The sequence below is a fragment of the Cydia splendana genome, chromosome 3 (assembly GCF_910591565.1).
Source record: "Cydia splendana chromosome 3, ilCydSple1.2, whole genome shotgun sequence".
Classification (NCBI taxonomy): domain Eukaryota; kingdom Metazoa; phylum Arthropoda; class Insecta; order Lepidoptera; family Tortricidae; genus Cydia; species Cydia splendana.
Genome location: NC_085962.1, coordinates 2,510,901 through 2,534,801, shown reverse-complemented (window position 1 = coordinate 2,534,801; position 23,901 = coordinate 2,510,901). Strand labels below are relative to the sequence as shown.

The 23,901-nt window shown below is 38.5% G+C and overlaps 1 protein-coding gene and 1 long non-coding RNA gene across 2 annotated transcripts in view; both read right to left on the bottom strand.

The window, feature by feature from the left end:
* Positions 1-23,901, bottom strand: part of LOC134806460 (uncharacterized) — a 157,205-nt gene that overhangs the window by 44,337 nt on the left and 88,967 nt on the right. The window lies entirely within an intron of this gene.
* Positions 3,296-23,835, bottom strand: LOC134806390 (ATP-dependent RNA helicase SUV3 homolog, mitochondrial). Its single transcript, XM_063779641.1, has 15 exons — positions 23,226-23,835; positions 23,022-23,142; positions 21,296-21,464; positions 19,857-20,040; positions 18,545-18,622; positions 15,553-15,644; positions 14,903-15,042; positions 13,582-13,716; positions 12,620-12,726; positions 11,357-11,550; positions 8,720-8,899; positions 7,935-8,083; positions 7,418-7,516; positions 6,023-6,152; positions 3,296-4,269 (listed from the first exon to the last, which is right to left on the bottom strand). The coding sequence occupies exons 1-15, from the start codon at positions 23,650-23,652 to the stop codon at positions 4,165-4,167; spliced, it is 2,310 nt and encodes a 769-aa protein (XP_063635711.1). The 5' UTR covers positions 23,653-23,835; the 3' UTR covers positions 3,296-4,164.

Sequence of the window (23,901 nt, the reverse complement as noted above, 5' to 3'; positions counted from 1 at the left end):
ACATTACGTAAACACCCCAATAATCGACATGTTAAGAGTATATATTACTTATTTATTTATTTATCTAGTCAGGATCGCGAGCCCTTTTCATCCTTATAGGAGAAAAAAAGTGTCCTAAAACTTTCCATACATTTTTCAAACTTTCCTTTTTGTTACCGCCATACAAAGTGTATGGGGAAATGGTAACACAATAGGAAAAAAACTCTGGGTCATTTTTTTATCCCATTAGGATCGAAAGAGCTCGTGATTCTGAGTAGAAATAACACAAAAGTGGCAAAAAAGGTCACAATAATTAAATAAAAATGGCAAAAAATAAAAGAAACGCTCTTAAGACCCAATATTCGACACCTTGCTGTCAACTTTATTGCTATGACATTAGATTGAAAATGTCGATTATTAGAGCTGCGTCGGGCACTGGAGCCTCTACAGTTTATTTTGTTCGAGGCAACAGTATGAGGAATTCCTAAATCCCTACTACAGTCAGCGTCAAATATATCGTAGCAGCCAAAGTGGCCAAATAGTTCGTCACACCGTACTAAATATATGGTGTAACGAACTATTTGAACACTTTTGCAGCTATAATATATATGATGCTGACTGTACAAGTGTTGCTCTTGTCCCAATGTTTCTCTGACCCCATCTGACCTTAATTGAGTCCCAGCGTTTGAAATATTCCAATCAAACACGACCTCAAACTCTTAAGCATGGTTAAGGTAGCTCTTTAAAAGCTTTATTTCATCATCATCATATCAGCCCTTTTTTCACTGCTGAACATGCATGAACTATAGGGGGCAGCAGAGGAGCCGTATTTTTAGGGCGAGGCGTAAATATGAAGTTTAGGCTTCCGATGTAGCCCGCAAGATGGCAGAACCTATGCACAAAACATACGAGAACGGTAGATGGTAGCACTTTCTTTGGCAATGTACATGCTTATGTTTCCAATTCAGGCCACAAGATGGCAGACCCACCAACACGTCCCTATAGGCCTGTCTTCTAGTACGCCACTTGTCCCGGTGAAACCATCATTTGGCGACGCGGAACTGCTTTGCTTTACTTTACTGAACATATATGGGGGTCAAATCGGTAGTTCATAAGGTCTATCATTGTCATTCGTTTGATCCGAACCGAAGAGAATTTGAAATAGAGAGTTAATTACTGTCATGGTAAATTATGTAGCTACAGTACATTTACTGCCATCTTTCGACAGAAGTTTAAAACTGTTAGAACGCCATTTGACTTTGATCATTATTATTTCACTGATATGTGGTAACTTGTTAAATATTAATATTAACGCCATCTACTCGAGAGTAGGCTGAAGTTTATGGCGCCATCGCTCGAAAAGATTGCACCATACCTTTAAGGGCCTAGTGTCGAGTAGATGGCGTTAATATTAATGTTTAACAAGTTACCACATATCAGTGAAATAATAATGATCGAAGTCGAATGGCGTTCTAGCAGTTTATTCTTCTGTCAAAAGATGACAGTAAATATATGTACTGTAGCTACATAATTTACTTTAACAATCCGCCTCTAGACACTCTATTCTCTTTGATCCGAACAGAAATCTACACCGTGCAGATTGTTACCTTTTTCCACTGAACTTGGGGTAGCGGAGATCCTCCAGGGGTACAGGTGACCGAGCCAGTGCCTCCCAGCGCTACATTAAGCTCCTTCACACTAACTTCAACTGAAGATTCTTCGGCAACCACTAGAAAATACACAATTAGGGTCCTAGGCATCAACTGGATATACGTATTCGGAAACCTTGTTTCAAAGATACCTAAAGTGGAATGTTAGCCATCGGTTTGCTAAATAAAAAGCTCCTGCACAACAGAAAGATGCCACACGCTCTTGAACTTTTTTGAACAAATCGTCAATTACTGGCCAGTATTTAATAACTGGCCACCTTATACTAAAAATGAGTTATATATTCACCTATAAACAGGATTCCTTTTAGTATATACCTGGCTAGTTATGCAGGGTGGCCAGTTCAATTGACACCTTATACTAAAATAAATTCTGTTTATAGGTGAATAGAATTCATTTTGAGTACAAGGTAGCCAGTAATTGACGATTTACCCTATCTTATTTATAACCTAGTTACAATAACTCATTTTTTGGTTATAATAACTAATGGAGAAGAATAAAAAGTATACTTACCTTGTGTCGTTGCAATAATCAGGCACAAATAAAAGAAACACTTCAAAGAAACCATCTTTTCTTCTTTGACTTATTAATTTTAAACATTCATAGTTAAGTAATAACACAAGCCCGGTCAGACCTCGAATGGAGTCAAATAATTATAACTGTACTTATCGTTATTAAAGGCCAAGGTATCAAAAGTAATAAAAAATGGCACACATACTTTAATCTAGCTTTTTTACAAAGTGATAACCCGGGAGTCAAGGGCATTTGCGAATTTTGTTTGAATTATCTATGAAATATAGATGGTCAAGCAAATCTTGTCAGTAAAAAAAGGCGCGAAATTCAAATTTTCTATGAGACGATATCCCTTCGCGCCTACATTTTTCAAATTTGCCGCCTTTTTCTACTGACAAGATCTGCTTGACCAACTATAGTTATCAAATTAACGTACGAGCAAAGAGAATAGAGTGCATGGAGACGGACTGTCAAAGTAAATTAATGTAGCCAATGTAAATTTACCGCCATCTTTCGACAGAAAATAAAACTGTTAGAACGCCATTTGACTATTTGACTACTTTGATCATTATTCTTTCACTGATATGTGTTAACTTGTTAAATATTAATATTAACGCCATCTACTCGACACTAGGCCAAAGGTATGGTGCAATCTTTTTGAGCGATGGCGCCTTAACCTTCAGACTATTCTCGAGTAGATGGCGTTAATATTAATATTTAACAAGTTAACACATATCAGTGAAAGAATAATGATCAAAGTCAAATGGCGTTCTAACAGTTTTAATCGTTTGTCGAAAAATGGCAGTAAATGTACTGTAGCTACATAATTTACCATGACAGTAACTCTCTATTTCAAATTCTCTTTGGTACGAGCTTAATTTTATTAACAGTTATTAGAAACTTCAAATTGAATATTATCGAAAAAAAACAATGTTTTCACGTCACGTCACGTGAATTGTACTTACTATTTTTGTAAGTTCCAGCCTTACAAAAATAGTGAGCAAAATTCAATTTTGCCATGTTCATGACACTATATAACAAATTTCATAGATATAACTTCATAGGTATAGAAATAAATATGGCAGTATTTTATGGGCTACTTATGTATGAGTAGCGATGAAATAAAACGGCTTGATAACATTACATCACTTTAATAAACATTCATTCAGCATTGATCCACTACTATGTACACGTATTTCCAATTGTTATGTGCTGGACAAATGATTCTAATGCATTTGGTTCTCTACTTAAACACAAACAACATAAAGTATATGGCGTGGCCTGATGATTTTATTCGATTATTTTGACATGTACCTATATTTGTATACAGGGTGATTCAGGAGACGTGAGCAGGACTAACACTGCGCATTTCGTAAATTATAAGCAACTGTTTCGTATCAGTATTAGTGAGGTTAACGTTAATTTTCTAGTCATGTTGAAAATAAAAGTTATTAATTTTATACGACATGCACCGATATTCTGTGTCAAATTGAATGTCATCACTGTCATCACGGTCTGGTTACTTTTGATAGCTCGTATCTCACTCAAGTTTGACAGTTTGTTTTCTTCGTAATCAAAATGCTGTCATTACGGTTAAAGAGGTTATATGTTTATTAATTAGGTCTTGTAGGGTGACCATGATTGTAGAGAATTAAATTTGCCCTCACCAAAAAAGATAAAAAATAGGCAAAAGTGTGGTTGTTTCACCTAAATACGACGGTGATCGATCAATTATCAGTTACTGAGTGTGCAGGATTACTCCTGCTCACGTCTGATGAATCATCCTGTATAATTAGGTTATTTATTGTTTAGGTTAAATTTAATAAAAATTTATATGTTTGCTTGCATGCTGAATACAAGGAATGTTTATAATAATTTAAGACCTTATGTTTCTGTATTCTGACAAATAAAGAACTATGATTATGATTATGACAAGATAGAAAAACAAATGTATAAAAAAAACATCTGTCAAGCACAAACACAAAATTGTACAACTAAGTCCACTCATTTTCTTCTATTTCTATTTGGCTTCGCTCTGACGGTGTCCGGTTTCTTATCTGTTGATAATTCTTGTTGCAATTTCTTGAGCATCTGTGGTGTTATTAGGCCCTAGAAAAAAAAAATGTAGTGTACAATCGTCCACACTGTTAATTGTCCATCGGTGGACCTTATTACAAAATAGAGATGCGCAAAACGCTTCACTGAGTTGAAAATATTGATTCATATCTTTCGCTCGCTGTGATATGTATCACTAATTTCGTTCATTTCGCTCAGTGAATCTGTAAACAATATTGTTCACGAGTGAGGAGAGAGAGAAGTCAATCAATCAGATGACAAAAGTGCGACCAAGATGGCGAATCGCACGATACGATCCCGCCATGTTTTCCCGACACTCTCCGAATTCTTCCAAAACGGTCCGAAACCTATTCGCATCGTCTTACTCGCTCGCTTGCTCGTCACGCTCGGCCGGCTCATGCGAATCATGTGTGGGAAAGAGCGAGCAAGGAACACTGAGATAGACGAGTTACTGAGCGAAATGAGCGAGTTGAATCTGCACTGAGTTGAAGAGTGAGTGAGTTCAGTCAAATGATACACTTCATTTAAATCACTCACTCGTGAACGACACATGCCTATTACAAAAGGCATAAAGTCCACCAAAGGACAGTTAGGAGTGTTGCTGTGTGTAATATAGGTTTATGTTAAATTTATAAAATAACCGTGGGTAATAAGCGGTGGTGGCCGAGTGGATATGACGCCCGACTTTCAATCCGGAGGTCGCGGGTTCAAATCCTGGCTCGTACCAATGAGTTTTTCGGAACTTATGGAAATACCATTTGATATTTACCACTAGCTTTTCGGTGAAGGAAAACATCGTGAGGCAACCTGCATACATCTGCGAAGAAATTCAAAGGTGTATGTGAAGTCCCCAATCCGCATTGGGCTAGCGTGGGGACTATAGCCCAAACCCTCTCGTGCTTGAGAGGAGGCCTGTGCCCAGCAGTGGGACGTATATAGGCTAAATTATTATTTTATTATTCAGATATTTTGAACACCTCGGCCGCTCCGATATATCAGTTGGCGACTGTACTTGTAAACCACCAATTGGTTTGTTTTTATAAGGGTTCCGTACCCAAAGGGTAAAAACGGGACCCTATTACTGAGACTCCGCTGTCCGTCTTTTTGTCACCATTCCATCATAATAAAAGTCCCTCTTCGGAATTATCCGATGGTTTCCGACATTAGGAATCACCCGAATACACCTTATTATAAAATAAACAAAAAGTCATTAAAATTAGTTGGATAGTAGTTTGTTTACAGGTAGCCTACCCCGAAACGCGAAAATCGAAATTTCTTTATCTGCCTCTCTATCGATCTAATAGGCAAGAGTGATAGAGGCAGAAACCGAACGTTCGATTGTCGTGTTTCACGGTAGGCCTAGTGACGCATGATGTGTCATTGATGATGTCAATGAGGTTTGTTTACTGTATGTGCTAGTGGACACCTACGCAGAGCTTTGCCTAATATTCCCTATTGCCACGACTCTTTTCATACATTTTGTATGGGTCGCGGCAATTAGACCGCAGACATCATCATCATCATCTCAGCCATAAGACGTCCACTGCTGAACATAGGCCTCCCCCTTGGACCTCCATTCGTACCGGTTGGAAGCGACCCGCATCCAGCGTCTTCCGGCGACCTTAACAAGGTCGTCTGTCCATCTTGTGGGTGGACGTCCTACGCTGCGCTTACCGCAGACATAATATATATATTTTTTGAGAATGACCCACTTGATACTTGTGTGTTGTTGTTGTGTTGTTTGTTACCTGTTGTGTGTTTGTTGTTGTGTGTTGTTGTGACTTACCTTAGACACGAGCATCTCTGAGAGCTTTCCCTTGCCCTCGTCTCTCGTGTGAGGTCTCGGCTTTCTATGTCTCGCGTGTGCCGCGTCCTCGCTGTCTTCTCGAAGGACTTGCTCGGAGTTCCTTAGTAACCTGCAATAGTTAACAGAACGTTAATCAAGATAGAATACCGGCCAAGTGCGAGTCGGACTCGCGCACGAAGGATTCCGTACCATTACGCAAATAACGGCAAAAAAAAGTTTGTTGTATGGGAGCCCCACATAAATATTCATTTTATTCTGTTTTTAGTATTTGTTGTTATAGCGGCAACAGAAATACATCATCTGTGAAAATTTCAACTGCCTAGCTATCACGGTTCATGAGATACAGCCTGGTGACAGACGGCCGGACAGACGGACAGCGGAGTCTTAGTATGTAATAGGATCCCGTTTTTACCCTTTGGGTACGGAACCCTAAAAACCGATCTACCGATCGATCGATGGTGACGAGGTTATTTATAGTTGTCTTGGATCTCTAAAATCTGTTAGCGATGTAGGGTAAATCTTTAATTACTGGCCACCGGCTAATAACCGGCCACCCTAACTAAAAATAAAAAATTGGTCAAGAGCATGTCGCGCCATGCTCAGTGTAGGGTTCCGTAGTTACCATTCTGTCAGAATAGGCTAAACGGGGGCTATTAGTAAGACAAGCATCATGTAACATTACAAGATTTACAAGCAAAAGGGAGTAGGTACTTTCGCAGCGATTTGTACGTATTTTTACTAAGAGAAGACTTTTTCAATACCTACTCAAAAACGGTTGGACCGATTATGTTCGCTATAGTTTTCATTGAAAGTATTTATTGAGTTTTTGTTTTACGATTTTTTTCATATTTTTTGGACCCATGGTTCAAAAGAGGGGACACATATATTTTTTCGTTCGGAGTGATTATTGCCAAAAATTAAATTTAAATTATTTTTCATTACAGTCGCTCAGTAAATGTGGAATTACACGCAGGCTTAGCGGGAGTAATAGAAAAAGCGTTTTCCCTAGGGAGTAATGAAGTTTCTAGTATCATCATTAACAGTTTTTTGTCTTTATACTTCATTTTTGTATCGCAAGTGTGATGAAAAATGTTGTGTAACTCGGGGTGTAATAATATTGCAAACTCGAGTCTATAAATCGCTCCGGCAAGCCGTCGCGATTTAACTTACTCTCGTTTGCAATATTTAACTTACGCCCCATGTTACACAATGTACTATTGAATTGAAATAGAGTTGCATTATCCTTTGTCTCGTTGATTAAACAAAGCAAAATCGACTCTATGTCATTTACTATAGGTTAAAATTTATCTGTATTTTTTTTTCTTTTATGGGTGGGTTTTAAGAGAATAAGTGAATTTGACTATATAAATTTACCTGGTAATCTGGAAAATGCCTTGCTGAATGATGGCGTCTAATTCTGTCTCCATTTCTCTGACTAACTTCACGTCGGGAAACATATCTGGAAACCGGTAACTGTGAACAAAAAAAAAATAAACATCTATACAACTTATAAAACAAAGTACCCCGCCGCTTCTGTGTCTGTATGATCGCGATAAACATAAAAACTCCTTAACGGATTTTCATGCGGTTTTCACCAATCAATAGAGTGATTCTTGAGGAAGGTTTAGGTGTAAAGTGTCATTCTATAGAACTTGCTAACTATGTAAACAAAAGTTACTTAGTAAATTCATCGTTCAGAGACAATTTCAATATGGCGGTTTGTTTACATAGTTAGCAAGTTCCATAGAATGACACTTTATAATTTGTTAAAGTTTTGTGTGACCCGTGCGGAGCCGGGGCGGGTCGCTAGTTTAAATAATAGATTGACTTAATTATCGGTACATTCACTAGTAAGTCGGTGGTCGTCGCTCATAAATATATGAACACTTACCTCAACCATAAATATAGTTCAAGTACATCAAACACAGCCTCAAGATGAACTAAGTCCATAATAGTCTTTGGTGCCGGCATCGGCCAGTCAACTGTGTTTGACATCCAGTTCTTCGTGATTGGCTCGTTTCGGCTGTATTGACGGACCATCTGTCAAATAAAAGTCGCTTAAGCGAAACCAGACAAGATTCTATTTGCATTGGAATTGTAAAAAATAAACAAATGAAACTAAGGGCGAAAAATAGTGGCAACACCAGTTGATTTGTCACAACGATCGTATTTTTGACAGTTTTTTTGTAAACATGTTTTTTTTTGTATTTCTGTGTTGTTATTTGTACTAGTTATTTTCGAAAAAAACTTAGTTAAACTCGGAAGATAAGAAAAACGTGGTTTAAAGGTGGTTAGCCAACATTTGCGTGGCGTTCATCTGCATAAATTGCAGTGATGCATAAATTGCATCTTTGGGAATCTTTTTCATGGAACATTTTTGTGGAACTGACCTTGAGGAAGGTGGCACATAAAAATGACTGACCTTGAGGAAGGTGGCGCATACAAATGACAGACCTTGAGGAAGGTGGAACATACAAATGACTGACCTTGAGGAAGGTGGCACATACAAATGACTGACCTTGAGGAAGGTGGCACATACAAATGACTGACCTTGAGGAAGGTGGCACATACAAATGACACCTTGAGGAAGGTGGGACATACAAATGACTGACCTTGAGGAAGGTGGCACATACAAATGACTGACCTTGAGGAAGGTGGCACATACAAATGACTGACCTTGAGGAAGGTGGCGCACACGAAAGGCAGTTTGTTGTTAATGGGCGCGCAACAAAACACGTAGCGCGCTCGTAGAGGTAGAGGAACGTGTTGAATCATCTCCGCTAGGAACTTGAATGCTTCTGTGTTACACATAAAGTAGAGCGAGTCGTCGACGGTGCAGAGGTGGACGAAAATATCCTGCGAACAAGGTTACAATAATTCTAGGTTTGAAATCACGCGTTATGCTTATCATGGTTACGTTAACACCCAACTAAAAATGCGAGTAAGCTGTATCAGGGACACAGCCGCAATGGTTTACGTGGAAACGTGGTGTGGAGAGCTATGGCGAATGTTGAGCTTCGCGTAGGGCCTAAGTTCCGAAGCGTCCTAGAGAGGCGCGCCTACATGCGAGGCCGAAGGCTGAGCTGCAGGAGGTTAGAGCTCAAATACAAGACAATAGTACAAGTATCTAAATACGAAGGCCGAGCTTCGCGTAGGGCCTAAGGTCCGAAGCGTCCTAGAGGCGAGCCTACATGCGAAGCCGAAGCGAGCTGCAGGAGGTTAGAGCTCAAATACAGGACAATAGTACACGTATCTAAATGCGAAGGCCGAGCTTCGCGTAGGGCCTAAGGTCCGAAGCGTCCTAGAGATGAGCCTACATGCGAAGCCGAAGCGAGCTTGTTGGAACTGGCCATCAGGTACATTACTTTTCTATATGACTGCTGTATTTTCAAATGTATATTTGACAGACTTCAATAAAAATTGTCCTAGAGGAATATTTGTTTCAATAGGTTATGGTTAAATATTTACAAATATACCTTTTATAGTGAGTTTTCATCTTCTATTTCCGGATGAGATTTATCCTTTGAGCCTTTTTTTGTGTTTCGTATGAAATATGAGTGGTCAAAAACTAGATTTACACCGCTTTAATATTGAAAAGCTACGCGGTCAAGACAACTGGTTAGAATGGAAGTTCGATATAAACCTGCAACTAACTATGCACAAACTGCAAGGTATAGTAAAAGGCGTCGAGACTGTTCCTGTTCCGCCAAGTGATGACGCGCCGGCTGCCGAAACCGAAAGTTATCAAAAGAAGCTTATCAAATACGAAGAACGCGATTCACTATTGCAATGCATCATAGGATGTAGCGTGTCCGCCGAACCGAAACGGCATATCCTCACTGCCAAATCTGGAAAGGAAATGTGGGATAAACTTCACTCGGTCTACGAGCAGAAGAATGAGAGAAGACTCGATTTGTTGTACTGCCAGTTGTTTACCTATACGAAAGATGAAGCTGATGATATTGCTTTGCACGTCTCTAAGCTACATACATTATGGCAACAACTCAACGACGAATTAAAGGAAGAAGGAGCACTCCCTCAATCATTACTTATGAACAGGATATTGAATACCTTACCTTCAACATACCTCGAGTTCAAAAATGCTTGGGAGTCGGTGCCTAAAGATAGTAGAAATATCTCTACCCTTATGGAACGTCTGCGTCTTCACGAGCAGCGCCTTGGAGATCTTGGTACTAATCCTTCTACATCTACGTCTGACGAAGCTCTCATATCAAGTAAACCGATTGTAAAATGTACACATTGCAACAAAGTCGGACATAAGCGATCAGCGTGTTTCTTGCTCAAGAAATCTAAGAAGCGAAACAATAAACAGAAACCTGCGAGTAACGAGTCCACTCAAAATGATGGAGATGCGTTCCTGTCTCGTCTTAGCGATCCAAGTCCACACTGGATCGTCGACTCTGGTTCGTCTCATCATGTCACGTCTAGCACAAATTGGTTCAGAAGCTATACACCTTTCGATAAGCCAAGAGCCCTGCGCCTTGGAGATGATCGGGTTATGTATGCTTACGGCCAAGGAATTATTGACGTAGAAATGTCTGTACATGGCAAATGGAATCGTGCTCACTTAAATAACGTGTGGTATGTACCGCAAGCAGGACAACACCTATTCTCCGCTGGTTCAGCCTTAGACCACGGTTATATTGAGGTAGCCGATAAGGATAAGCGTATCTTCAAAGCCAAGAGCGGCCAAGTTAAAGCTGTCAGCATCAGAGATGGTAATCTGTATAAACTTCTAATGAGAGTTATAACTGCAAATGCATGTGTCGTCAAAGAAGGAACGAATTTACAAATTTGGCACGAAAGGCTTTGTCACCAAAACAAAAGACATGTAAAAGAAGTCCTTACACGCAACGGTATACAATTTTCGCCAGAGAAGGTTAGAGCTCAAAAACAGGACAATAGTACACGTATCTAAATGCGAAGGCCGAGCTTCGCGTAGGGCCTAAGGTCCGAAGCGTCCTAGAGGCGCGCCTACATGAGAGGCCGAAGGCCGGGCTGCAGGAAGTTAGTGCTCAAATACAGGACAAAAGTACAAACAGCAACGCAATATGTGAACTTACCTTAACCTCAGATATATTTCAAGTACATCAAACACAGCCTCGAGATGAACTAAGTCCATAATAGTCTTTGGTGCCGGCAGCGGCCAATCCAGTTCTTCGTGATTGGCTCGTTTCGGCAGTATTGAGTCCTAACTGTACATCGGTGGACCTTTACATAAGGCATAAGTCACGATGTACAGTAAACAGTGTGGGCGATGTACAAGTGTCTAAATGCGAAAGCCGGACTCACCATGAGACTGCTAAGACTTGCGTGAGGTAGGTGGTATGCATATAGCTCCATCTGTTCTGAGGTGGGATGGAGACCGGCTTGAGTGACCGGATCTGGAGGTTTGCTGAGTAGTTCCTTGAGTGTTGGCAGGTCTTCCGGCCTGTATGCGGTCACGTATCCGGTCTCCCACGCGCTGCCGTAGCGACCGGCGCGACCTTTTCAGGATAACATTAAAATTATGGTTTAACCCTTTATAAGGCAGAGACGATTTGGAAACCACTTAGTTAATAACCATTTACGGAGAAGAACATCCTCTTTTTTATTTAACTATAATGGTATTATATAGCGAATATATCAGGCTTTCTTTCCTCATTCATACTTTTTCGGTCAGTATTTAATTTTAGTGTAATTAATTAATCTATATTATGTGGTCAATTTATGGACTACGCCTGTCAAGGGAAGCTAGCTATCGTCATTGTTTCCATTATACTATTAAAAATATACACGTCGCTGTATCTAATAATTTGAATTATAGCTCTTGCAATTCACGATGGCGAGTGGCGAGACTCTTATTGGTATGATGACAAGGTCTAATTTTGATAAATCCACTCTCCATCGTGAATTGCAATAACTGCACTACGTTGTTTGTAGTGTCAGGAAAGTGTATCATTTGCCACTTAAGATTAATAAAATTATAAAAGGTTACATGCTGTATCGATAAGTATTGTAATTAGAACTTTTTGCATGGTTTTTTCAGTGATATTCGTATATTAATCCTACCCACCACAAGATACACAATAATGTTCGATTTACCGTATGTAGTCAATTAAACGCCAGTCTGTACAGAGCACCTTATGTTTGTTATGTCAATGTCAATGAATAGGTGTATTGGAAACAGATCATCTGAAAACTCAAGTGCACTAACAGGCAGAGTGCATATATTGACCACATGTTTTTCTTAATGATTTCGTTTTTTTCTTGCCGTAGATGTGTTCCCCAGTGCATTACAAACATGGTAGTGTATTTAACTTTCACGTAGCATATCTGTATAACTGGGGCCTTATAAAGGGTTAAGACATTTATTTCTCAAACAGAATGCGACAGTTGATATGAGAAATATAAATTACATTTTTAAATAACGCAAAAATACTGATACGGTAAACAAGCTTACCGTATTAGTATGTTTGCGTGGTTGGTTACGTTCAAATTTGACAAAATGACAAGTAACTAAAAATTATAATTTTATATAAAAATTAACTAAGTGATTATAGATAAAAATCTTACCTGCGATTTGTAAAGCCTGTGATATACTTATGACATCCATTTCTTTATCGCCATCTTCGTTTATTACCGGTTTTATTAGGGAGTAGAAAATTATCCTTCTTATGCTCCTAAAAAGATAACAAGAAAAAAATATATAAATAATAATAATTGAAGGGATAACTGTGAATGTAGTAAGGGAGTTATAGCTTCTTTTTTCACAATACATAACTCCCGCGGGAACAATATAGGCCTTTACCCTTCAGTACACCTGCATGAAATAAGATCTTTTTCGAGCAAGTGTGACGAAAATAACTAAATAACTGGGGGATTTTAAATAAGAAAAGAGAAAGAAAAATATATAAATCTGTTCTAAAATAGTACATTACGATACAAGTGCGAGAAGTAGGGAATTCGCAACGAGTGGCGATAAATTGAAACACGACCGAAGGGAGTGTATTGTACAACGTTTTACAGTATATGGCCCTTTAAATTTTTGACATAGGCACGTATTGTCCTTAATCCCGCCCTAGGGCGGTAAAGTAGCACCATATGTACTGTAAAGGTACTTACAAGTTGATGCCAAGTCCTATAGCGTCCGAGGCCAAAATGACTTTGCATGAGCGGTCTGGGTCATTGAACTTGTTGGCTTGAGCAACCCCGGTGATAGGTTGATATGTAAACTCAGTAATCTAGTATATAAGTACCGTTTTTGACATAATAAACGCGATACATATTATACAACCAGGTATTTAGTCGTCGCCTACCCCCGCCCTTACATGACGACCCTGCCAACATGTTACCTCATGGTTGATATGTATACCCAGTAATCTAGTATATATAAGTACCGTTTTTGACATAAAAAACGCGATACATATTATACAACCAGGTATTTAGTCGTCGCCTACCCCCGCCCTTACATGACGACCCTGCCAACACGTGTCATGGAATTTGTTATGAAAAAAAAGTTTGTTAAAGAGACTTACAAGTTGATTCCAAGTCCTATGGCGTCCGTGGCCACCATAACTTTGCATGCGCTGTCTGGGTCGTTGAACTTATTGGCTTGGGCCAGCTTAGTGCCGGGTGGTAAGCTTCCGTATATAACTGCTACTTCATGCCCCCTGAGAAAAGTTTCAAATGTCAAACTAACAAGTCGTCGGGTGCAAGCAAAAGTCACTAAGTACCACCACAATTCCATAGCCATAGTGAACCATATTAGTACTAAAAGAAGGTCGATTTTTGTTTAATTTTGTTTAGTAATTAGTGACTTTGGGGCTGTCCATAAATTACGTCACCGATTTTTGACCCCCCCCCCCCCCCCCCCCTAAAATCATACAAAAATCATGCTTCGAATGACCCCATTTCCTCCTACGTCATGGTTCCGTACCCCCCAGATGTCCAGACCCCCCCCCCCTAATTTGAAATGACGTAATTCATGAATAGCCCCTTTTGCTTGTCACCTGACGAAGTTTGAAAGTCATATAAACTTGACTATGACAAATAAATACATTTCATTGATTCATATACTAAAATGAATTCTATTCACCTATAAACAGAATTCATTTTAGTATGTGACTAGTTATTGAAGTGCGGCCAGTTATTGAAACCTCTTATACTAAAATGAATTCTGTTTATAGGTGAATAAAATTCATTTTTAGTATAAGGTGGCCAGTTATTAACCGGTGGCCAGTTATTGACGATTTACCCTACTAGTTACGATACTGCTGGGTATATGTACAAACATAATGTAACGTCAGTATTTTATAGTGCTTGCACGACTGACACTATGCGTAATTTACGCATATTGGGGTACTAAGACTACTCGTATAACAGCAACACTTTACTGGTCATCGATACCATGTCTTTGCAATGAATGCACACTAGCGCCACTGCTAAATAATCGTGATTATTTAAATTTAACGACAGGTATTTAAAAAACGGGGCCGCTACGTACTGTATTGTGCATTTCAGTACCTTTTGAATATATCAAACTAGCTTTTATGTTGCTGGATTCGTCAATCTATGCGTCCAAAGTTAAAACGGCCGTTTTTGTTTTGAGGTCCTAGTTCGACGAATCCAGCAACATAAAAACAAGTTTGATATATTCAAAAGGTACTGAAATACACAATACAGTACGTAGCGGCCCCCTTTTTTAAATATCTGTCGTAAAATTTAAATAATCACGATTAATTGGAGCTAGTGTGCACGTTGATGGGCTCTTAAGTTTAGTAATTGTCAGTTATGTTGGCATTTTGAACGGTGGTACACTTTAACGACAGAAATAAGGGATACCTGCCTGTAACTGACCTCTGTTCAATGGCCCGGCTCACGCTGTAGATGTCGTTTTTGTTGAAGCACACTATACAGTCCCCAGGCTTGACGTTGTCGAGCGACGCTAGAGCGCAGTCCTCTACTTTGAGCTCCGTTAGTCTTTTGTAGGTTCGCACCTGAAAAATATGTATGAAGTTTAGGTCTATAAAACATTTAAAAAACCGGCCAAGTGCGAGTCGGACTCGCACACGAAGGGTTCCGTACCATTACGCAAAAAACGCTAATTTCAACTGCCTAGCTTATCACGGTTCATGAGATATAGCCTAGTGACAGACAGACGGACGGACAGACGGACAGCGGAGTCTTAGTAATAGGGTCCCGTTTTTACCCTTTGGGTACGGAACCCTAAAAACGTTATATGTTCAAAATCTCATGCATTGCGTGGTCTGTAAGTACCTATATTAAGGCAGCTCTATAACAAATTTCGGAACAAGATGGGAGGATGAACTCAAACTCACAGCAGGCCCGAACTGGAGAAGAGTGGCCCACGACAGACCCCAATGAAAAGAGCTAGAGGAGGCCTTTGCCAAGCGGCACACTGAGCTTAGAGATATACTCTAACTCAGAACAAAAGGGCTAAATAGATAGATAGATAACAAATTTAGGAAAATAAATAAAATAAGTACCTCTAACTCTTCACCCGTCGTGTTGCATATCTCTTCGACTAGATTAATCGCGCCGGCTTCGCCACACAAGTGTATCTCATCTGCTTGTAATCCTGCAATACAACGTTATTAATAACCGCCTTATTCATAAAACTTATCGAGCCTGATTTAGTTAAATTATGTTTTATCCCTTTCTTACAAATACATAAGTCAAAATGACAGATAAAGACAAACGATTATTAACTAATTGAGGTTTGCAGCGGGTTTATGAATAAGGGTGTAAATTAATAGTCATCTCGTAATAAGCATACCCCGTTATCAGTGGTGAAATTTCATTGAAATGCAAAGGGTTAGCACTCACTCCCCTACCGTGCGGGTAAAAATCCGCAAGCTATTGGGTAAAAGTACGCATGTGGGGTAATTGTTCGCATCAAGAAAATTTCAATGGAATTGTCAATAAAGTAAAGTTTAACGAATATTTATGAAATTGTCTGATCAATATCCACGTACTAATTTAACAATATTAAATAACTATTAACACTTTACTTAAGATATTAAATAGTGCTTGGTTATTGCATCAAAACTTGACTTAAATGAACTATAGAGGTCATAATTATACATCAATAATGCGACGTGTGTCGAACTGCTTGCGCTTTGCGTCCGCAGCTCACGTGGTTCCAAAATATTGATCAGACAATTTCATAAATATTCGTTAAACTTTATCATTGAAATTTTCATGATGCGAACAATTACCCCACCTGCGTACTTTTACCCAATAGCTTGCGGAATTTTACCCGCACGGTGGGGGAGTAAGTGCCAACCCTAACATTTCAATTAAATTTCACCACTGATAACGGGGTGCTTATTACTAATAAGCAATGACATTATTCATAAACGCGTTACTGGCCTGAATTTGTTATGAATCGTTTGTCTTTATCTGTCATTTTGACTTATGTATTTGTAACAAAGGGATAAAACATAATTTAACTAAATAAGGCCCGTAAAGTATTATGAATAGGGGGGTAAATTATTACCGCGTGTACAGGGTGGCCAACTTGGGGGTATACAACTTGTTTTTCTCAAAAATGGACGGCAAAGTCGACTTTGCCGTTTAAAAAATAGGTCGCGAAGCGCGTAGTTTATGGTCAGTCAAAAATAAAAAAGTGAAAAACATTGCAGTCTCGATTTTGGGACTGCAATGTTGCATACAAATTCCATTATTTGTCGAGTTCCAAACTTTTTAAAAGTTGAAATGGCCATATCAAATGAAGGCACAGGCCCATTAAACAGCCAAACAGATGATTAGTACCGCGACTATTTAGCTGTCTCAAATAGGTTGACGTATTTTCGGCAGAAAAATACACTTCTATTTTTTTATTAAAAAAATAAAAAGGCGGCAAAGATAATTTTTTCAATTGTTTCTACTTTTTTCTGTGAAAATATATACGTAAGAACGTTGCTTTTGTAAAATATTCCTATTATATTTATATTTCTGGCACCATTTTTGAGAAAAGCACTATATATGACTCGGCTGGAAGGCTACTTGCTGGCTTCGGATTCAATTAAACGGACTCCCAAGGTCGTCCGTTTAAAACGAATCCTCAGCCTGCAAGTAGCTACTTCCGAGCCTCGACAATAATGTACTATTGCCGCCATTTTGTTGTGGCGGCAAATATGACAGTTGTTGCACGAAAATTACTTTGTGTACATACGGCAAATTTGTTATGGAGCGTTTTACAGCTGTACAACGTGTTTTAATTATTAAAAAGTTCTTAAAAACATTAATAAGAGGGTCGATCAACTATTTCTTGTTGTTATTCTGTCCCATCAGCCAGGACACAATAGTAGCATTTTCTTAGAAGAGCTGCTGTACCATGTTCTACAAACATGCTTAGTAGATGTCCCATTATGGAAAGGCCTTATAACTACCAAAAAAGTCAAGTTTGGTTAATTTAAATAACGAAGTAACTAGTATTTTAAGAGTGACCCAGGAGACCGTAACCATGGCAACTAGTGTCAAGAAAAAGTTGATTCACCCAAGAACGCTTTCCGGTCGATTAATTTCGAGAAACGGTGACATTGATTGGCCCCCAAGATCCGCTGATTTAACAGCTCCTGACTTTTTTCTAGGGACCGTGAGAGGAGGAGACCGTGAAAAGTCTGCAGCGATTTTGATAGCCCACGCAGTGCAAGTATCATTTTAAACGTCACACTTCTATGAAATTATGACGTATAACTAACACTTACACTGCGTGGGCTATCAAATCAGCTGCAGACTTTTCTTGGTGCGACTCTTAGTAGATACTTTTGTCTGACATTATTTTCCATATTTAATTGCCGGCCCTAAATACTATATTTAACAAGAATTAATACTTCATAATTTTTATATTACATAGAATAGAATGACAAAAACTAAAGTGTATACCTGTTATTTGGCCACCCTGTAGAAGACAAGCGAAAGTCTATGAAAAAATCGTCCTCGACGTTTGACGAGTGAAGTTGATAGAGTTAAACCAATATAAGTCTGCAACGATTTTGAGTTTGATAGCACACGCAGTGCAAGTGTTATTTATACGACATAATTTCATAGAAGCTTGACGTTTAAAATAGCGTGCGCTCGAGCGCTATTGGTCCAGGATTTAAGAATGACCGACCGCATAGACTGAGTACTGCGTAACATGCATAGGTGTTGCAGTTTTCAAGAAATTTGGCTTGTTTCAGTCAAGACGTGTTTCAATTGTCCCCGTTCTACCCTACTATTTTCCTACCCTCATTTCTAGGTTCGAAATGTGTACGCGTGCAAGTGAGTGGAATTTATAAATTGTTTTTAAATTATAAACGAGTACGATTATGACCGTGACTGTTTCTTAAAACCAATTTGTTTACTCCGAAATCAAGCAAAGTTACTATCCGGTCTCCGGCCGGATAGTAAAATAAGGGTCGGATAGGCCGGATACCGGATAGTACCCGAATATCCGGTGCATCTCTAGTAAATATACATACTAGTACATACCTAAAATCGCTCTCGTCCATGCCCACCCGCGCCCTCTGTCTCCGATCATTTGTATTTCGTCAATTATTGCTACTTCATCTGTAAATTATTAAAACAAATGAATTAATGTTTCCAGACAATGATCTAACCTTTACTAACCTTAACCTTATAGACCTTTTTTCATTGTAACAAGTGACCGTCAAAAATATTTTTTGATACACACTTTTATTGCCGACTGTACTTTGCATGTGTCTCAACTCTATCAAGTACGTTTCGAAACCTTTTAAATCCTAAACTAGCCTAAACTCAATGTGTTTATGTTTTCCCACCGAAGAGTTCCTTTGGCTACCTTCCGACTGCATCATCAGATCACCTCCATGTTAGCATAATATTGCATTGTCATCGGAAATACGGAAGTATGCGAAATTTCAACCCAATGAGACACCTGGATTCCTAGAAATGGTTCAAATTTAAGTTACAAGGTTTGAAGCACCATAATAGGTACAAAGGGATATACGCAGTGAAGCTAAATAAAAGTGTGTAAATAGGTCTACAAAATGTTTGTATGTCAGTTAATTTTGTCAACTGAGCGTGTTAGCCACTATGTGACACAAATTTAAAACTTAAACGTAGACATTTTAGCTCTATAGACCCTGTGTAGAATCGGAAACTTGATAAACATCAAGTTAGTGTAAAAACACTTCACTCGCAACAAGCACACCCTACAGTTTATGGGTATCGTCTTGGGTCGTCCCATTCGTTTTTCGTCAAGTTCTTAAATTAGTCCTATTCTGCTTTCGTCACTCATTCTACATTGAAAGCCACCGACGATTGTGACGAATGTAGAATGAGTGACGAAAGCAGAATAGGACTAATTTAAGAACTTGACGAAAAACGAATGGGACGACCCAAGACAATACCAGTTTATGCATGTTCCTTATTCTAGGTATGTCCACAGAATAAATAATAGTACTAGGTACAGAAGGTTCACTCTCTAACAAAACGCGTCTATTACGACAGATATGCAAGGTGGCGCAAGCGCGAGCAGGCGTCCGTTCCGTAGCGGTGCACGCCAACTACTACAGTTAGCCACCAAAATTGGTGCCGCGTGTACTTGAAGCGACGCGACGAAATCGCTGAGTGAGCTACGCCTGGTATGACTAACACTTTAAACTCTCGCGTTTTGTACACATATTTAATTACACAAACGGGTCTACCGCGATCTTCCCGAGTCTTTCCGTGACCACAGCTGGTGCAACTCAGCTGAAACGTCGGAATTAAAGGTAAAAAATTATATCGCGGTAGACCCGTTTGTGTAATTAAATATACTTACAAGTATTATTGAGTGAAGTCATCTCCACAGTGCAGGCGGTGTGGCTGGATGGTGTTAACTCAGTCTCAATCTCTACAAGTGTGTCCGAGTTGTCCAAGGTAGATTCTAGGTCTGACTCAATGAGGGAGCTGCTCTGGCTGGCGTGCCGGCGCTCCTCACCAGTTATAAGGTCACAGGGTGTGCCCTGAAAGTATAAAGATAAGAACACATAAAAGAAGTGGCTGAAGTAGGTACTTGTACTGTTCGTTTTTTTAACATTAGGAAAAGACTATACTCTATTGAAAAAAGTCTTTTTAAAAATCAGTAAGTATTACTTGTGAAAACAAAATAATGTAAATAATCGCATAATAATCGTATATGATTCATAATTGTTACATATTTGCCGCGACTTTTTTTTAAAAGTGTTTTCAAATAAAAAGACACGTCAAGATTGTTTACCTTTTTTCTGATGCAAAAAAACGAACTATAAAGTAAAAATTAGTTACATTATAGTTGATTTGTTTATAAAAAGCTTTCAGGTCAGTTTGATACAGAGTTAAGGACTATTTGAAGAATTATTCAAGTCATATTATATCTACTTAAGAAGAAACAGGAGCTGAGTTTTAAATATTTTAGGTAAATATACCCGTCTCGCTAACGGAAGCGGCACCTTAAAGTAGTGCGATAAGGACAAGGCGAAAAATCCTGCGTAAAAATCTCAAAAATCGAGGTTTCGTACTCCTCTGTTTCCTCCTCCAAAACTTAACCAATCGTAACCAAATTTGGAAATCTAAATGATTATGAAATTATCTGTGTCGGACCGTTTTGCTTTTTTGGCTAATTGATATCAGTTTTGAATGCCACGCCTCTCATTGCGGCATAGTCAATTAGGCCATTTTGGCCATTTTTGAAGGGCTCTAGCGCCTTAAAAAACAAAAATATCAAAAAAAGCAAAACGGTCCGACACAGATATTGACAATATTAATCTGTGTTGAAAAAAATCATTGCTCTAGCTTCAAAAACCACGGAGGAAAACGAGGAGTACGTTTGTATGGAGAAATGACCATGAATCTACTTCTAGGTGGCTAGAAGACACATTTTAGATACAGAATAGAGAGCCTTGGTGAACATAACAACCAGTTTAGACAAGAAAGCAGAATGTAGAATGGAAAGCCTTGGTGCACAAAACAATGATCTCATAAGTCATAAATGCTTTACAGAATTTGTGGCAAGCAGTCTGTCAATAATTCTCTTTGATGATGATGATGATGATGTATTCCTGTTATCCCTCATCAGGGACATAGGGCTCGCAGAAGAATTCTCCATTTGTTATGATTTATGAATTTATGAATTCTCTTTACAATTTATTATTCAATATTTAAAAATAATAAATCTTGTTTTTCAGGGTTTTAAAATGTTACTTAATATAACAGTAATGCCATGAACAGCAGTCACCTCACCCTCTTATTAGATTTATGGTATATCTCGGTGGCCAACAGTTTGAGCGGACCGCAGTACACGCCAGACTTTGCTTCAAGGAACCTTTCCATGGCGTGGTATGTCTTTCCGGAGTTGGTTGGACCGGCGTGGAATACTATCTTTCTGTTCATACTCCGAGCTTGAGGATACCTGGAGGAAGTTCACAAAGATGTAGAAATGAAAATATTTATTTTCAGGCAACTATTTAATTGGCCCATAGATAAATTAAAACTAGCATACATATTATTATAAAATTTATCTTAAAACTAAAAACACACAATTATGGCTGCAATGCAGTTCGCCCCTGCCTGGGAGCCGACCACGGAACCGCCGGAACTTGACACTCTTTAGCCAAAACTCCTCCTTGGTGAAATGTGAACATGTATCAATTTGAAATAAAAAGTTGGCATAGAAAAAACACTGCAATGCTAATTTGTTTTAATTCTGTATGTGATTACTGGGGACTCTTTTTTATAAACTAAAAGGTGACAAATGAAAATCTTAATTTTAATAGTCATAATAAATTTAACACTACTTTTAGAAACCAGAATAGTAAGGGGTCAACCGCATATTACAAGAAGTATTCAAAATTTACAATTATGCACATATGAACTCGCATTTAGTTACGGAAGTTGAAACCCCTTATTTCGTACGTTTCATTAACATCGGTCTACTATGCTCACTTCCACTCACTTATGACATATGGTGTACTCATTTGGGGGAACTCTACGGATGCCAATCGAGTGTTTATTATGCAAAAACAGGCAATACGAACGCTAGCGGGTGTGAAGCGTAGACATTCATGCAGAGACCTTTTTGTAACGCATAAAATAATGACGCATTACTCATTATATTTATTCGAAATCATTATGTACGTGAGAAATAACTTATCTTTGTTTAAACGCGTTGAGGTATCTGGTATAAACATTAGAACTACAGGTCTATTACGAACAGTTCCACGTCGCATGGCGCTTGCAGCAAAAAACCCGCGTGTTATCGGTCCGACTTATTATGAGCGATTACCTGCAGAAATAAGGACGGAAACATCCGATACAACATTCAAGCGTCGATTGAGAAACTTTTTACTGGACAACCCATTATATTCAATAAGTGAATTTTTTGACATAACTGTATAATTTATATTCGCATACCTATTCTTGACATTGTCTTTGTTTATTATTGTTATTATTTGACGATCCTTCTCAGGTGAAATTTTTCATATTATGTATTATTAATGAAATTAATTTATTTGGATTATCTTGCTATTATTTAAATTTATTTCTGACGATCACAATATAGATTCTTATAAATTGACATTAATGTAATTTGTACTGTAATCATATGTTGTGAAATAAATAAATCTAATCTAATCTAATCTAATCATTCTTCGTTAGGTTTTATATATAGGTTAGGGTAGGTTAGGGTATATATTTTTAACCAGTGTGTAACCACCATATGATGAATAAATAATCCACATATTACGTCACAGCAACAGAGGGAGGGAGGGTCATGCCAAATGTGACAGTACATGTTAAAAAGATAGGAAAAAACATGACAAGGGGGAGGGGAGGTCCAAAAAATCTAAATTTTGTGTGATGTTAATATATGGATGATGCCTAATAAGCATAGGAAAAGCAACAGTTTTAAATCCTTATTAGCCGTTAACCGCTATTTACCTAGAAAATATTTTTTATGAGACCATCTTACCAGTTTGCCGGAGTTCTCAAGTCAGATATTTTCTTCAAGTCATCTAAACAGTCTAAATGTGGGAAGGCTAATCTAGCATGGCGGAGAAAATAGGGGAACAAGTCATCTACGTGCCCAGCACCTGAAAATTAAATATTCAACAATATTGACGGAGTTTTCATTCAACAATCAACTGATGTCTTATTACTCTAATTAGATTTTTACCTTGGATTATATCACTTATAGTTATGTGTAAATCAGGCGGCAGATCATGTTCTAAACAATGTCTTCTGAAGGAAAGGAATGCCTGATGCAATAACTGGTCATCCAAGCCATTCTCAGACGCTAAAACGCGTATTTCTGGCTTTTGATAAAACCGGTTCAAAATCTTTAGTAAATCTTGTTTTTTCAATCGTCCCGTGAACTCCTCGCCTATGTTCATGTCATCAGGATTCGGCTTCACCGGCACAGGCACAAATAAAGCGGAAGGCCCGCCGCGGTCGTGTTTTTTAGTCCTCTTAAAAACATAACCTATACAACCCAACTTCCCGTTCCGAGTGCATAACACATTTGTTCTTATAAATGGAGAAACACATGACTGTGCCTTTTCTGTACAATAAAGAGCCAATATTCTTGTGAAGCCTTTGTACATTATGTATACAACAAAAATAATTTGACTAAGAATTTAATGCAAAATCTTTCACATTGCTGAATTTGGTTTGAAGAAATGTCAATATTGTGTCAATGTCAATGGTCATGTGTCAAATAAAACCATTCCGGTCAAAGAAAAAAACACCACATCGCCTGATTAATCGCGTACTGTTCAGGGCTTATTAAGGCGATAAAAGCAGTAAAGCTCCACTGACCTACATATAACTAGTTGAGTGCAGAAATACGCCTA

Bases quoted from the DNA above. Each gene is read 5' to 3' on its own strand.
- LOC134806390 (XM_063779641.1), bottom strand. From the start codon at position 23,652: ATGTACAAAGGCTTCACAAGAATATTGGCTCTTTATTGTACAGAAAAG. The intron at 20,041-21,295 runs GTGAGGTGACTG...TTATACTTTCAG, and splicing joins ACCATAAATCTAATAAGAGG to GGCACACCCTGTGACCTTAT. The intron at 18,623-19,856 runs GTAAGTATATTT...AATAATTTACAG, and splicing joins GACTTCACTCAATAATACTT to ATGAAGTAGCAATAATTGAC.